The sequence below is a fragment of the Hyperolius riggenbachi genome, chromosome 1, assembly GCF_040937935.1.
Source record: "Hyperolius riggenbachi isolate aHypRig1 chromosome 1, aHypRig1.pri, whole genome shotgun sequence".
NCBI lineage: Eukaryota > Metazoa > Chordata > Amphibia > Anura > Hyperoliidae > Hyperolius > Hyperolius riggenbachi.
Window position 1 is genome coordinate 105,165,960 of NC_090646.1, and position 16,652 is coordinate 105,182,611.

The following is a 16,652-nucleotide window of genomic DNA, read 5'->3' on the forward strand; positions in this document are numbered from 1 at the left end:
CTTGCTGCCCTAGGCCATGGCCTTTGTAGCTTTGCCTGAAATCTGGCCATGGTTATTTTCATAGCATGAGGAATTGCTATGTAACAAGGGCGTTATCACACACGTTATTCAGAAATGCACTGTAAAAGGTGAGTTTGAATAATAATAAATTCTTTTTTTGTATAGCGCTTTTCTCCTGTCGGACTCAAAGCGATTGCGAGGCAGCCACTCGAGCACACTTAGTAGGCAGTAGCAGTGTTAGGGAGTCTTGCCCACTCGAACTCCTTACTGAATAGATGCTGGCTAACTGAAATAGGAAGAGCAAGATTTGAACCCTGTTCTCCTACATCAGAGGCAGAGCCCTTAACCATTGCACTATATAATAATGTGGTCCATTACAATGCAGGCATGTTAAAATACCATAGAATAGTATGGACAGTGTATTCACATGTAGCAACACAAAGCTAAGCAATATGCAAAGTGTGAACTCACCCTGTTACCCTTCCTCAGTTCTCTCAGGCTTTACATTACAGTGGCTGAATAGTGTACTGGTTAAAGGCTCTCTGCCTCTGACGCAGGAGACCAGTGTTTGAACCTCGGCTCTGCCTGTTCAGTAAGCCAGCACCTATTCAGTAGGAGACCTTAGGCAAGTCTCCCTAACACTGCTACTGCCTATAGAGTGTGTCCTAATGGCTGCAGCTCTGGTGCTTTGAGTATGCCAGGAGAAAAGCGCAATATAAATATTATTGTCTTTTTTTGTCTAAGTCTTCCTGCACCTCCTCTGTTAGCAAGTGTGCACACATGACATGCTGAAATGCTGCCAGGATCCAAATGAAGGTGACTAATGCTGGGGATACATGGGTCGACCGGGCGGCTCGATTAGCCGACGGATCAACTCCCGCCGCGTCCCTGCCGCCGTCCGGTTCGATTCCCGCTCGTCACCGCGGGCGCTCCTTATATTCTGCTCGATTCCCCGCTATTGTCCGCCCACGGGGATGGAGCGGGGAATCAATCCGGCGGGTTATCGGACCTGTCGGATATTATCAATCGAGCCATCAGCAGCTCGATTGATAAGGGAAAAAACGACTCGTCTATGTCCAGCATTAGAGATAAATTGCTTCTATTAGGCAAGCATTCTTTTTTTTTTCCTGCTAGATTTGTCACATTTTCCCTATAAACATCCTGCTCACTTCCCATAATGATTACAAAGAAGAAATTCAGCCAGGCCTCTTGCAAAGTAAATGTAAAGGCATATGTATCACTTATCTCCGCCACAGCCTTCACAAGACACCAGCTTTACAACTGAGGCTGCAGCTTTAGCCTATAAGATCAGTGAAAGAGAGCCGCAAAGGTACATGTGCACCAGGGCTGTGGAGTCGGAATCAGAGCAATTTTTGGGTACCTGGAGTCAGAGTTGGTGGTTTTATAAACTGAGGAGTCCGAGTCAGATGATTATTGTACCATTCCACAGCCCTGGTAATTATTAGACTAAGGAGTCAGAGTCGAGGTTGGGGCCATTTTCGGTACCTAGAGTCGGAGGTTTCATAAACTGAGGAGTTGGAGTTGTGTGATTTTTGTACCGACTCCACAGCCCTGATGTGCACTACACCACCCTATGGGCATTGAGTCCAATGAAGCATGCAGTAGTTGTCACACAGTAACAGCTGTTTTAGGAACGGAGCTTCCAGGCGTACCCAATGGATGTGATTACCATGTGATCCAAACTGTATCATGGTGGGGCTGCGACCATATATTCGGCGGCCACGTGTTAACAATATTGCACCACCCTTAAGGGGAGTCACTCCGGTACCCTGAACAATATTCAACCAAAATGCAATAACCAGAGCGTCTACATGTGCTTATGAATTTATTCTTGAGTCTGCAAAATTATTAATACAAAACATGGTTCACACTACTTAAAACTCTAAAAACAAACTTGACCACGTGAGCTAACAATTCTTCTCCCACTGTCCCGATGATGGTATGTTACCAGATTGATCACCCAGCTGTGCCTATGCAAATCAATCGGTTAACAGATCATATTTGGACAATCGTGGGCAGTTCAACAACAGTTCAACAATAACTTCAATTCCTCAGACTTCCTGCAAACCTTCCATTAATAGCATATCTTAGAGTTTTGCGATTCAAAAGTGATCGGAAACAGGCTGCCAAACACAGCCAGTGGTAAATAGCCCTAAGGCAGGTGTCACAGGTGCAGTTCGGCAGCTTTTCGCCGTAACATGAAATCACATGTAATGATTTGCTACGCGGCCGCTGCGTTTTCAGAAGACATCCACGATTCTGCATAGCATTGAAAGAACATACAACCCGCACCACACAACGCATGGGATTTCTCATTGAAATCACTGGTTGCTGCAAAGAACAAAAAATGCATGCGTGAAAACAAACACCATACGCACATATGGTCCTGCAAAACACTTGCGACGTATCGCCTGAGATTCCCACAGACACAAGTGTGATCCTTTCCTAAGGAGCAGTGCACACCAAAAATCGTTAGCATAATAGCAACGTTTTTTTAAGTGATTTGCCTAAGCGATTCTAGGAATGTGCCTTGCGATTTTCTAGTTATGTCTACCGATTTTTGGTGCGTTTTGGTATAGTGATTTTTGTACAGCTTTTGTAAAAAAAAAAAAAAAAAGTTTGGAAATTCCCTCTGCTATAGCGCTTTTTGAAGCAATTTTCCACTTTTCTATACTTAACATTGAGGCTGAATAGCTGCAGGACCTGCGTTTGCGTTTTGGATAAAAAAATCACATCGCTCTGGTGTGATCCATCCCATACAAATATATTAGCCAAGTGCTTTTCAAAGCGCTAGCGTTTATAAAAACGCTCAGAAGCACTCTTGGTGTGCAACAGCCCTTAAACATATTCCCAGGGACCTAGATCAAACTCCTAAGGCTGGTTTCTTGCGGTGAGGGATATAAAATACGGAACGTTACATAAATCTTCTTCATCTTACTAAACACCTGGCTGGAGTTCTCCTTTAGGCCTTGTTCACATTGCATAGCGCTCGCGCTATCGCCTGCGCTGAGCGATTTATTTTTCTAATCGGGCTGCTCTGCGTGTTATAAGCACTTTAGCAGAGCAATTATTTAAATCACTTCCTGATTACTTTGCCCCGGAAATAAATAAATACAATGTATTTATTCATTAAAGCGCTGGGGAAATCTCTATACAAAGCACTTTTTCAAACGCTTTGCGATTTGCCTATACCTTCCATTCAGGGGAAATCGCCCTGAAAATGGTACATGCAGCGCTTTTGTCAGTGGCAAGCAAACAGAACGCCCCAATGAGAACTATCTCATTGTAATGCATAGTGTAAGCACTTTTAGGGCGATTTGTACAAATCGCCTGCGCATAAAAATGCAAAAAAACACTTCTAGTGTGAACGAGTCCTTAATCTCATCTCTCTTATTAGTATGTAACCGATTTTCACACCTGTTTCCCCAACTTTCTGAAATGGAAAAGGCAGAGGAATATTTAGGTAAACACCCCCCTGGCCCCAGCTACACCTCCACTTATAAGAACCGTGAAGAATTCAAAATTAAGTCATACGGCTGCTTACAATGATCACAAAGGAATATTAAAAAATACTTTGTGTAGGCTATAAAATATATAATGAATGATATGCATATAATTTATGAACACTCGTTAAATAATGCATTTACTTATCATAGACCTATAAATGAGACCTGCAAAAGAAACCGAGAAAGATGGAATGTGTACATTCTAGAATATTGACAGCTGGTCCATTACAGCCTCACAGTATTACCACCAAGTCAGGAAGCTTATTTGCATTTTGCAGCACACCACGCATGCGCGCCAATATCTTCTTTCATGGACGCGCACGTCGAGAGTTCTTCGAACGCTTCCAGATTTCTCAGATCACGTGATGCGCGCGTCTGCTGCTCCGAGTCCTTACTGCGCAGCCGCGGAATTTGAAAGCAGGCGGGTTGGTGTGTAACTGGTAGATTACGCTGTATGTGTATAGCGGGACTCGTCTCGTAGGCCTTTTTCTTACCGTATTTCAGCTATAGGCGGATAAACCCGACACAATTATGACTGTGGAGAAGAAAGGGATGGAAATAAAGGAAGCCTTTGACCTTTCTCAGAAGCCGCATCAGAACCTTGCCAAGCTGGTCACCGCCCTCCGGGTCACCTATGATAAGGTGAGAGACCTCCAGCTGAGTGTGTTCTTCTGCCTCATCTCCCAGGGGTGACTGGGAAGGGAGAGTGGCCTTGACGAGGACCTGAACACAACTGTCATAAACTTGGCAACACACCTCTACCCATATTTGAAAGTGAATAGCTAGTATCTTCCATTTGCCAGCTTCTCAGCCAAGGTGACTGCTCTGGCAGAGAGTCCAGCAGGAGTACAAGAACGTTAAAGGGGTTCTGTGGTATTCTAAATATCAAACAAGCTGACACTTACCTGGGGCTTCTATCATAGCCCTGCAGCTGTAAGGTCCCGCGCCGTCCTCCGTTCACCCATTCCCCGCTGCTGGTCCCAGTTTAATATTCGTCTGAACAGACGAATAATGCTCGCTCGCACTTGCATCACTGGGAGCTTACTGCGCAGTATGAAGTTTCCTTGTACTGCACAGTAAGCTCCCAATGACGCGCACAGGAGCAAGCACGTGTGCGGCCACACAGCCGCAGTGTAATCACTTGCGTGATTACACAGGGTAATCACTCGCATGTTTACACAGGGATTGGACATACTGCGCAGTCCGCTCCGGCCCACGTGGCGGTGATTGACAGCGACGCTCGCGCAGGCGCAGTACAGGCCGACCTGGAGATCGGCCTGACGTCATCGCCGGGGAGCGAGCTGAGGCGAACGGCTGCGGCGAGGGACATGCTTGGGGCTGGAGGAAGCCCCCGGTAAGTAGCATTTTATTTTATTACATTTTCCCTGATTCCTTTAAAGCTAATGTAAACCGTTTAAAAAAAATTAAAAAAAGCAGATACTCGGTCCTAATGAGCCATCCCTCTCCCGGTGCTGCGCTGGCTCCGCCGTTCTCATCCCACGCCGAGGGGACTTCGGAAGTCTTCCGGAGCCGAGTCCTCCCAAAGACAGGCGGCGTACGCGCGTGCGCAGTGTAGAGCAGCCCGTCTTCGGCTGGGAGACAGCGGTATTTGACCGAAACGGTCAAATACCGCTACGGGGGAGCAAGGACAGCAGCGGGCATCGGGAGAGGAGAGGGAGTGCTCTATGGGACCCAGAGCCTCCCACTACTTGGGTGAGTATCTGATTTTTTTTTTTTTAAACCCGGTTCCCATTAGCTTTAAAGGACTTATGAGGCCAATATAGTGAAAAAAAGTGAATTACCTCCTTAACCTTGTACGGCACGGAGGACGCCGTCCGCGCCCTCCGTGCCGATCCGCCGGGTCCCCCCGCTCGTCAGCCCCCCGGGGATGGCTCCCGACCCCACGGCCGGGTCGGGCTCCCCTGCCTCTCCTAAAATGGCCGCTCGCTTTGGCCGCGGCTGCGCAGTCCGCACAGCCGCGAGTGCGGCTGCGCAGCTCTAGGGCCAACCTCCCCGATCCACGCTACGTAGCTTGGATCGGGGAGGTTGGCCCTAGAGCTGCGCAGCTGCGGCCAAAGCGAGCGGCCATTTTAGGAGAGGCAGGGGAGCCCGACCCGGCCGTGGGGTCGGGAGCCATCCCCGGGGGGCTGACGAACGGGGGGACCCGGCGGATCGGCACAGAGGGCGCGGACGGCGTCCTCCGTGCCGTACAAGGTTAAGGAGGTAATTCACTTTTTTTTCCACTATATTGGCCTCGTAAGTCCTTTAAGGACCAGACACTTTTTTTCCATTCAGACCTACCACCTAAATGAATTTAACTCCTTCTCTTGTCACTAATACAGCTTTCTTTTGGTGCTATTTGATTGCTGCTGTGATTTTTAGTTTTTATTATATTCCTCAAAAAAGACATGAATTTTGTAAAAAAAACTTTCTGTGCTGACATTTTTCAAATAAAGTAACATTTCTATATACATTTTGTCCAAATTTATTGTGCTACATGTCTTTGATACATATACACTTATTGGATTTTTTTAATTTTCCCATTTTGAAGCATCTCTGACTTTACTGAGCACCTGTCAGGTTTCATGAGGTGCTAGAATTCCAGGATAGTATAAATACCCCCCAAATGACCCCATTTTGGAAAGAAGACATCCCAAAGTATTCACTAAGGCATAGTGAGTTCATAGAAGATTTGGTACTTATCCGTTAGCCGGGCACATCCGGCAGGTGGCGCTAATTACTATTCCCCCTCCAGGCCGCCATGGATAGTAGGGAAAGATGTAACTCTGGTGGAGTTTTGTCGCCACCTGCCGGATGCGCCCGTCTAACGGATAAGTACCGAAGATTTTATTTTTTGTCACACGTTAGCTGAAAATGACACTTTGTGACAAAAAAAAAAGATTTTTAAAAAGTTTCCATTTCTGCTAACTTGTGACAAAAAAAAATGAAATCTGCCACGGACTCACCATGCCTCTCTCTGAATACTTTGGGGTGTCTACTTTCCAAAATGGGGTCATTTGTGGGGTGTTTACTGTCCTTGCATTTTGGTTGGTGCTAAATTGTAAGCACCCCTGTAAAGCCTAAAGGTGCTCATAGGACTTTGGGCCCCTTAGCGCACCTAGGCTGCAAAAAAGTGTCACACGTGGTATCGCCGTACTCAAGAGAAATTGTATAATGTGTTTTGGGGTGTATTTTTACACATACCCATGCTAGGTGGGAGAAATATCTCTAAATGAGTTTTTTGGGTTTTTTTTTTTTACGCACAATTGTCCATTTACAGAGATATTTCGCCCACCCAGCATGGGTATGTGTAAAAATACACCCCAAAACACATTATACTACTTCTCCTGAGTACGGCGATACCACGTGTGACACTTTTTTGCAGCCTAGGTGCGCTAAGGGGCCCAACGTCCTATGAGTACCTTTAGGATTTCACAGGTAATTTTGAGGCATTTGGTTTCCAGACTACTCACGATTTTGGGCCCCTAAAATGCCAGGGCAGTTTAGGAACCCCACAAGTGACCCCATTTTAGAAAGAAGACACCCCCAAGGTATTCTGTTAGTAGTATGGTGAGTTCATAGAAGATTTTATTTTTTGTCACAAGTTAGCGGAAATTGATTTTTATTGGTTTTTTTTTTTTTTTTTTCACAAAGTGGGTAGCAGTGACAGGTGGTGACAGGGTGATTGATGGGTGATCAGTGGGTGATTAGAGGGGGGGGGTCTGGGGAGGATCTCAGTGTGTGTGTGTGGGGGGGGGGGTGATCAAGAGCCCCCAGGGGGCAGTTCAGAACCTAATCTAAAGCCTAATTTACACGATAGAATTCTTTGTACGATTGATTACGATTCTATTTACGATCCAATTAAATCCGACATGTCCGATTGGGATTCGATTCAATTCGATTTGCCATTTTTTTGCAATGGCAAATCACATTGAATTGAACTGAATCCTGATCGGACATGTTGGATTTAATCGGATCGTAAATAGAATCGTAATCGAATCGTATCAAGTAGATTGAGGTTTAAATTTAGCGTTGACAGATAGTGACAGAGGGGTGATTGATGGGTGATTGGGTGCAAAGAGTGGTCTGAGGGGGTGATCGGGGGGTGGGGGGGGGGGCGCCTGAGGGGTGCTGTGGGCGATCAGGGGGCAGGGGGGGCAGGATCAGTGTGCTTGGGTGCTTACTAGGGGGGCTGCCTCCTGCTCTGGTGGTCCCTCGATCACTGGGACCACTAGGGCAGGAGGCAGCCTGTATAATACGCTTTGTATACATTACAAAGCGTATTATACAGTTTCTATGCGGCAGATCGGGGGTTAACAACCCGCCGGTGCTGCTAATTGGCCAGCGGGTTGACATCGCGGGTGGGCGGAGCCTTATGCCGGCGGATGCGCGTGATCCCCGGCTATTCAGTCTCCCAGGTACCGCCACCGATTGGCCTTACACGCTCCTGGGGGGTGCCACTTTGCCAACGCCCGTAGGTAGTGGGCAGTCGGCAAGGGGTTAAAGAGACTCTGTAAAGAAAAAACTCCCTCTGGGGCATACCTTACCGAAGGAGGGGGAAGCCTCAGGGTCCCAATGAGGCTTCCCCGACCTCTGAAGATGGCAGGAATCCCAGCGCTGACTCCTCCGAATCCTCCCACAACAAACTTGACAAGCAAGGATTTATTTATCTCTCTGGGATCCAGTGCAGGCACAGCAGCGGCTCTCCGTTCGGGCTAGGCGGAAATATCCGAGCTTGATCGCACCCGCTGTACTGCGCAGGCACAAATAACTCTTGCCTGCGCAGTAGAGCGGCTACGGTAGGTAAATATTTACCTGGCCGCACTTCGGGGCTTCGGGGGGGGGACAGCGCTGGATTGCTGGGCCACCGGAGGACAAGGGAAGGATAGGGGAGGATGGAGGTAAGCCCACGCTTCTATGCTAGCACAGAGTCACTTGTGGATGAGCAACTTCGGCTTACTGCACAGGCCAGGGCTGTGGAGTCGGAGTCGAGCAGTAGAAACAGTTTTTGGGTGCCATGAGTCGGTGGTTACATAAACTGCTGAGGAGTTGGAGACGGATGATTTTTGTACCCACTCCATAGCCTTGTAAGGACTGTGGAGTCAGAGCTATTTTGGTTACCTGGAGTCTGTGGTTTCATAAACTGAGGAGTCTGAATTGGAGCTAGATGATTTTTGTACCAACTACACCAGGGCTGTGGAGTGGAGGAGTCAAAGCAATTTTGTGTAGTTGGAGTTAATGGTTTTATAAACTGAGGAGTCGGATGATCTTTGTACCAAATCTAGACTGAGGAGTCTGAGTTATTTTAGCAACCTGGAGTCGGTGGTTTCATAAACGGAGTAGTCAGATGATTTTTGTACCCACTCCACAGCTCTGGCACAGACGTGGCCATGCTTGTATACAATGGAGAGTGTGGCCCTGAGAACATATTTAATAAGCTCTTGTGGAATGTGTTCAAAGGGTCCGTGCATGCCAAAAGAGCACATGGGAAGCTTCTGGACCATCCAGAGGCTTCCCTCTACCTACAAACAAACACAGAACATTTATATTGCGCTTTTCTCCTGGCGGACTCAAAGCCAGAGCTGCAGCCACTAGGACGTGCTCTATAGGCAGTAGCAGTGTTAGGGAGACTTGCCCAAGGTCTCCTACTGAATAGGTGCAGGCTTACTGAACAGCCAGAGCCAAGATTCGAATCCTGGTCTCCTGTGTCAGAGGCAAAGCCCTTAAAGGGACACTTAAGCCTGAAATAAAAAATCAGTTTTACTTTCCTGGAGCTTCGTTTCGTTTTCGCTGATAGGCCCTGACAGGGAGTCGGTGGGCTTTCTGCGCCTGCGCAGGCCTGGCCACGCGTGTCCTTTTTCATGTTCCCATCCTCAATTGGTCTCTATTGTGGATGGGAACACAAAGAAAAATACGCATGGCCAGGCCTGTTGCCCCTGACAGCAGAAACGAAACTAGCTTGTGGCGGGGGGCTGAAGGCTCCGTGAGTGACTGTGAGGGCACAGGGTGGCTGGAGGGGGCTGGTAGAAGCCCCAGGAAAGTAAAACTGATTTTTTTATTTCTGGCTTAAGTGTCCCTTTAAAGTGGACCCAAATTAAAAATACAAGATTTCAGAAATGAAATCTATTTTCTAAATTATAATAATAAATAGCATCCTTTTTTCAGCTGCATGATGACAAATATAAAATATTTTACATTTATTGGAGGAACCCCTCCCTTCCTTTCAAATTGCCGGGATTTTCCCAGCAAACTGGTGGAGTAGATGGTGTCCGGCAATGGAGGAATTGCTAATGGCTGCCCCCAGTAAAACCCTAGCTATGAAAAGAGAAGGGTGAAAAGCATGCACTGAAATGCTCATAGGTTTGAAGGAGTGTTTATGTAATATTTTTAATTAAAAACATGTTTGGTTTGGGTCCGCTTTAACCATTACACCATCCAGCCACCTAGGTAAGTATCTAATGGTTCTAACCTTTTTGTTTTCATCTGCTAGACTAGTTTATGGGACCCAGCAGGAAACCTCATAGGAAAATTCCACTAATGTGATTGGGTGGGTGGCCCCCTCCCGAACTGCTTGGTTTCAGATAGGTTGTAGTAAACTGGGCCCACACTATTCAGCCAATCTCAATGCTTCGTGCTATAGAGGGTGCTGTGATTAGAGAACTGTTCCCTATAAAGTTTTCTGCTGTGTCACCTACACTACATTAGTACCTGGAGATGTGCTGTGTCTTTGCGCCTGGAAAAAAATGTCAACATGCATACAGCTGAGTTTTGTGCTGTTGGAGAAGCTCCTCAAATGCATGGAGCTGGTGGTGTTAAAACTACGCTGCACCAGGCTTAAAGGGAACCAGAGACGAAGCACCCTTGTGTATTTTACCATGTATATCAGTAAGAACATTATAGAAAACACTTACCCTGCTCTCTGTTTCATCCTCACTGCTAAAAGTGTCTGTTACAGCATTCATAAGAATCCCAGACTGAGCATTCAATCTGGCTTTGCTGGGAATGATTATTGCTGAGTCATTATAGCAGAGCCACAAGGGGGCAGGCTTGGGCTTGAAAAGACACCACAGAAGACAGACTCAGCTATAATCTTTCCTTAGCAAAGCTAGACTGAGCAGCCTGAGTGCTCAGTCGGGGATTCTTATCAGAGGTGATAACAGTCAGATTAAACAGAGAACAATGAAACAAAGAGCAGATTAGGTGTTTACTGTCATGTTCCCACTGATTTATAAGGTAAAATATAAGAGGGTGCTTCATCTCTGGTTCTCTTTAAGTAGAACCTGAAATGGGGAATTTAAAACAAAATATATACATACCTGGGGCTTCCTCCAGCCCCCTCCAGACTTATTGCTTCCTCACCCATCCTCCTCCGCCTCCTTGTTCTAATGCAATTGGCCCAGGAAAGTCCTCCGGTCCCGGCGATGGGAGTGCGCGCGGCTGGTCTGCACCTGCGTGACTGGCCCTGATTGGATTAATTATCGGGCCAGTTGCGGAGGAGGACGGTGAGGGAGCTGAAAGAAGCCCCAGGTGTACACACGCGCACACACACATTAGATTTTTTTTTTTAATACCTCATTTCAGGTACACTTTAGGTAGCCACGCATAGTTTTAAAGGACAACTGTAATGAGAAGTATATGGAGGCTGCCAGATTGATTTCTTTTTAAACAATACCAGTTGCCCCGGCAGCCCTGCTGGTCTATTTGTAGTGTCTGAATGCCACCAGAAACAAGCATTCAGCTAATCTTGCCAAATCTGACAATAATGTCAGAAACGCCTGATCTGCTGCATGCTTGTTCAGGGTCTATGGCAAAACGTATTAGAGGCAGGGGATCAGCAGAATAGCCAGGCAACTGGTATTGCTTAAAAGGAAATAAATATTGCAACCTCCATATCCCTCTCTTTACAGTTGTCCTTTAACTACACGTGGTCCCAAATCGGTTAAAGGGAACTTTTCACAGCATTTTGAAAACATCACAAACAAACCTCCCACTTAAGGGAGGTTGCATTGTGTGGGCTTTTTGAGGTGCTCAATAGGCCCCTGTCTGTATGGAGGCCTCCATTCTTTTAATGTCCCTAGGTCGCAGAGCCACAGGGGGGCTGCCATGAGTCCCTGTATTTGCATCCCTTACTGCTAGTGAGGCATTCCAGGGAGAAAAGCATTGTCACTCTTTTGCCCTTCATGGAAATTTTCATAAGACTTGCCACTTACTGCTTGATTAAACTTTTTCTTTAGCTGCGTACAATATGCTTTGGATTTGTTTTGATAATCACTGTACCCTGGATGCATTGAAATCAGCTCTCTTGTACGTCAATAAATTGAAATGGACAAAAGATTCCAGCTTTAAAGCAGTCCTGTAAGGTTTTTTTTTTTTTTTTTTTTTTTTCAACCATGCTGATGAGACCCCCGAAATGTGGCCACACTGTGCCAGCGCGGTTGCACGGACCCACTCGGGCTCCAGCAGAAAAAGCCAAACCCGATCAGGGCCGTGCTACTGCACAGAGGGCTCACATATCCGCAGGAGCATGGTTCACTGGAGCCCGAGCTGGTACGTGCTACTGCTCATGCATGAGCTGTCAACAAACAAGTGATTTTCAGGGGATTCAGCGCTGGAACGGTGGTGTAGGAGGGCGGGGGAAGGCTCTGCAGGATCCAGAGGCTTCTTCCTGCTGAGGTGGGTATCCTGTAGAGCCATTTTCTTTAGCCAACAGGTACACTTTAAGATAAGTGGGAATGTTACAGTATTGCCACTTGAAATCCGAGTGGATTGGATATGAGATTAAGTTTTACTCATTGCATAATTGTGTTCCTTTCCTATTGTTTATAGGGCATTCCTCAAGCCAAATACTTTTTTGTTTTAGTTTTAATACTCTAATTCCCTATAAACTAAACAAGCCACGCCCACAGGTTTTCAGAGAGCCAAGGCACTTTCACACAGTAGCAAGGGCTCATGTGAACTCAGTCTGGGCAGGAGAAGGGGGAGGTATTACTAGCCAGAGATTTCAGAGGCAGAGAGGAGGAGGAGGGGGGATTAGCTTTTTTTTGCTCAAGATGCAGATAAGCCTGCCTCTGTGTAATGCTTACAAACAACATGGCTGCTGTCATTGTGTCACAGGAAGAAATAATCATGTTCTATTAAAGAGACACTGAAGCGAAAAAAAAATGATGATATTATGATTTGTATGTGTAGCACAGCTAAGAAATAAAACATTAAGATCAGATACATCAGTGTAAAGCAGGCCATACACTGGCTCGATTCGCGGCCGTTTCGACAGCAGATTCGATCCTGGGATCGAATCTGCTGCCAATCGTTCGCGGTAAACGCAGCCGCCGATTCGATTTCCTCCCGAAATCGGATCGGTCCGTCGATCGCGCCGTGCGGGAAATTACCCTCGATCGCCCGCGGGTAAAGTGCGCGTCGCTAGCGGCGGCCGATCCGATCAAGTATACATTACCTGAGGCTGGCTCCCGGGCGTCTTCTCCGCACTGCACGGCTCTGTTCCAGCTCCATCCATCCCGGCACTTCCTGTGTCACTGCAGTGACCAGGAAGTTCAAATAGAGGGCGCTCTATTTGAACTTCCTGGTCACGGAGTAACACAGGAAGCGCCGGGACGGAGCCGGAACAGAGCCGTGCATTGCGGAGAAGATGCCCGGGAGCCAGCCTCAGGTAATGTATACGGTGGGGGGGGGGGGGGGGGGGGGAGACAGGCGGCAGGAGCAGCTCAGCAGATGGTGAATCGGTTTCAGGCTGAAATCGATTCACAATCTGTTTGCAGTAAAGGCAGCCATACGATCCCTCTCTGATCAGATTCGATCAGATAGGGATCTGTCAACTGGTCGATCTAATGGCACATCGACCAGTGTATGGCCACCTTAATTGTTTCCAGTACAGGAAGAGTTGAGAAACTCCAGTTGTTATCTCTATGCAAACAAGCCATTAAGCTCTCCGACCAAGTTAGTCATGGAGAGGGCTGTTATCTGACTTTTATTATCTCAACTGTTCCTGGACTATTTACTTTTCCTCTGCTAGAGGAGAGGTCATTACTTCACAGACTGCTCTGAAAGACTCATTTTGAATGCTGAGTGTTGTGTAATGTGCACATATTATAGAATGATGCAATGTTAGAAAAAACACTATATACCTGTACCTGAAAATAAAAGTATGAGAATATTTTCTTTGCTGCTAATCTTCTAGTAATTATTCATAGTACACAACCAATTCACTATATCATATTTTTTTTTCGCTTCAGTGTCTCTTTAAAGCTGTTTGCAGTTAGATTTGCTGTGTAAACTATCTAAACTTTAGTTAAGGTATATAGACAAGTTACTTGTTATAGTTAGGTTTTCATCTCGGATCCGCTTTAATGATTGTTTTGGGTAAAACATTTTAAATGGTCTTGATGCTGACAAATTTGGACATGAGTCACGCCCAAGAACAGGAAGTAGTTAAAAACAATGTAAAACCATGGGATATCTTTAAAAAAAAAATTACAACTTTTTTTTTTTTTTTTTGAGGGATAGGAGGATAAATGCAATTGTTTTGCATCAGTTTATTTTCACCTCTGGTTCAATTTAAAGGGAACCTGAGGGGAGAGGGAAATGGCAGCCCTGTTGATCTTCAGGCATAAGTAGTGTTTGAGTCAAAACCCTGAGTCAGAGTACCTGATCTGCATGCAGATGCTTGCAGGGTCTATGGCTAAAAGTTTCAGAGACACTGGATCAGGAGGACTTCCAGGCAACTGGTATTGTTTAAAAGGAAATAAAAATGGCAGCCTCCATATCCCTCTCACCTCAGGTTCCCTAAGTGCCTTGAGGATGCTCGTAGCAGCTCTGAGGTAGGTTACCTGTTGGATGGTGTGAGGTGGTGTGGAAACGTCTGCTCCTGTATGTGTTGTAGACTGGTTACAGCCATTCACCCATGTCTGTTGTCCTGAATGACCATCAACTGCAGCACATTTAGAATTACTGTTTGCCAACAGAACGGCTTATTATGGAAAGCTATGTAATTCTTTTACCTTGCAGAGAAAATTTGTACCTTCAGTTGTTTGTTTCATTATTTGAATTCAGCTGTAAAACCCGCATTTAACACAGGAACCAAACAAAAAATAAAATTCAGGTAATTAGTAATCCATTTTTTAAAATAAAATTATCATATTTATTGAAAGCAAGGCATGGCAAATATTCATTATGCACAAACTCCTCAAAATACAGTGGCTTGCAAAAGTATTCGGCCCCCTTAAAGTTTTCCACATTTTGTCACATTACTGCCACAAACATGAATCAATTTTATTGGAATTCCACATGAAAGACCAATACAAAGTGGTGTACATGTGAGAAGTGGAACGAAAATCATACATGATTCCAAACATTTTTTTTACAAATCAATAGCTGCAAAGTGGGGTGTGCGTAATTATTCAGCCCCCTGAGTCAATACTTTGTAGAACCACCTTTTGCTGCAATTACAGCTGCCAGTCTTTTAGGGTATGTCTCTACCAGCTTTGCACATCTAGAGACTGAAATCCTTGCCCATTTTGCTTTGTAAAACAGCTCCAGCTCAGTCAGATTAGATGGACAGCGTTTGTGAACAGCAGTTTTCAGATCTTGCCACAGATTCTCGTTTGGATTTAGATCTGGACTTTGACTGGGCCATTCTAACACATGGATATGCTTTGCTTTAAACCATTCCATTGTTGCCCTGGCTTTATGTTTAGGGTCATTGTCCTGCTGGAAGGTGAACCTCCGCCCCAGTCTCAAGTCTTTTGCAGACTCCAAGAGGTTTTCTTCCAAGATTGCCCTGTATTTGGCTCCAACCCCACTTGAGCTGTAGATCTCTGCTGCTCGTCCAGAGTCAACATGGGCCTCTTGACTGAATTTCTGATTAGCGCTTTCCTTGTTCGGCCTGTGAGTTTAGGTGGACGGCCTTGTCTTGGTAGGTTTACAGTTGTGCCATACTCCTTCCATTTCTGAATGATCGATTGAACAGTGCTCCGTGGGATGTTCCAGGCTTTGGACATCTTTTTGTAGCCTAAGCCTGCTTTAAATTTCTCAATAACTTTATCACTGACCTTTCTGGTGTGTTCTTTGGACTTCATGGTGTTGTTGCTCCCAAGATTCTCTTAGACAACCTCTGAGGCCGTCACAGAGCAGCTGTATTTGTACTGACATTAGATTACACACAGGTGCACTCTATTTAGTCATTAGCACTCATCAGGCAATGTCTATGGGAAACTGACTGCACTCAGACCAAAGGGGGCTGAATAATTACGCACACCCCACTTTGCAGTTATTGATTTGTAAAAAATGTTTGGAATCATGTACGATTTTTGTTCCACTTCTCACATGTACACCACTTTGTATTGGTCTTTTACGTTAAATTCCAATAAAATTGATTCATGTTTGTGGCAGTAATGTGACAAAATGTGGAAAACTTTAAGGGGGCCGAATACTTTTGCAAGCCACTGTATAATGCATAAAAGGAAATGAGCCCATCCAGAACACACAGAATGAGAAACCCCTTTGAAGTGCAAACATGAACATCTAATGGAACATATGGCTATAAGAACATGTTTTGAGCTGCACTTATTTGCCTTCTGTTTAGCTAAAACATACAATTGTAATGTCGCTTAAATAATAATTCAAAACAGTACAAGAAAGTGGGGCACCCACACACTTACTCATTCACTCACTCACACTGGTTTGCAAAAGTATTCGGCCCCCTTGAAGTTTTCCACATTTTGTCACATTACTGCCACAAACATGAATCAATTTTATTGGAATTCCATGTGAAAGACAAATACAAAGTGGTGTACACGTGAGAAGTGGAACGAAAATCGTACATGATTCCAAACATTTTTTTACAAATCAATAACTGCAAAGTGGGGTGTGCGTAATTATTCAGCTCCCTTTGGTCTGAATGCAGTTTCCCATAGACATTGCCTGATGAGTGCTAATGACTAAATAGAGTGCACCTGTGTGTAATCTAATGTCAGTACAAATACAACTGCACTGTGACGGCCTCAGAGGTTGTCTAAGAGAATATTGGGAGCAACAACACCATGAAGTCCAAAGAACACACCAGACAGATCAGGGATCAAGTTATTGAGAAATTTAAAGCAGACTCAGGCT

At 45.6% G+C, this 16,652-nt stretch overlaps 2 protein-coding genes across 2 annotated transcripts in view; one reads left to right on the forward strand and one right to left on the reverse strand.

Annotated features, from left to right (window-relative positions):
- Nucleotides 1-3,747, reverse strand: part of FAM184B (family with sequence similarity 184 member B) — a 155,034-nt gene extending 151,287 nt beyond the window's left edge. Inside the window, exon 1 of the mRNA XM_068267727.1 lies at nucleotides 3,727-3,747. The gene's annotated coding sequence lies outside the window, so the exon portion shown is untranslated. The remainder of the gene's footprint in view (nucleotides 1-3,726) is intronic.
- A 188-nt stretch (nucleotides 3,748-3,935) lies between these two features.
- Nucleotides 3,936-16,652, forward strand: part of NCAPG (non-SMC condensin I complex subunit G) — an 86,277-nt gene continuing 73,560 nt past the window's right edge. Inside the window, exon 1 of the mRNA XM_068277881.1 lies at nucleotides 3,936-4,169. Within this exon, the coding sequence (XP_068133982.1) occupies nucleotides 4,059-4,169 (111 nt within the window). The 5' untranslated portion in view covers nucleotides 3,936-4,058. The remainder of the gene's footprint in view (nucleotides 4,170-16,652) is intronic.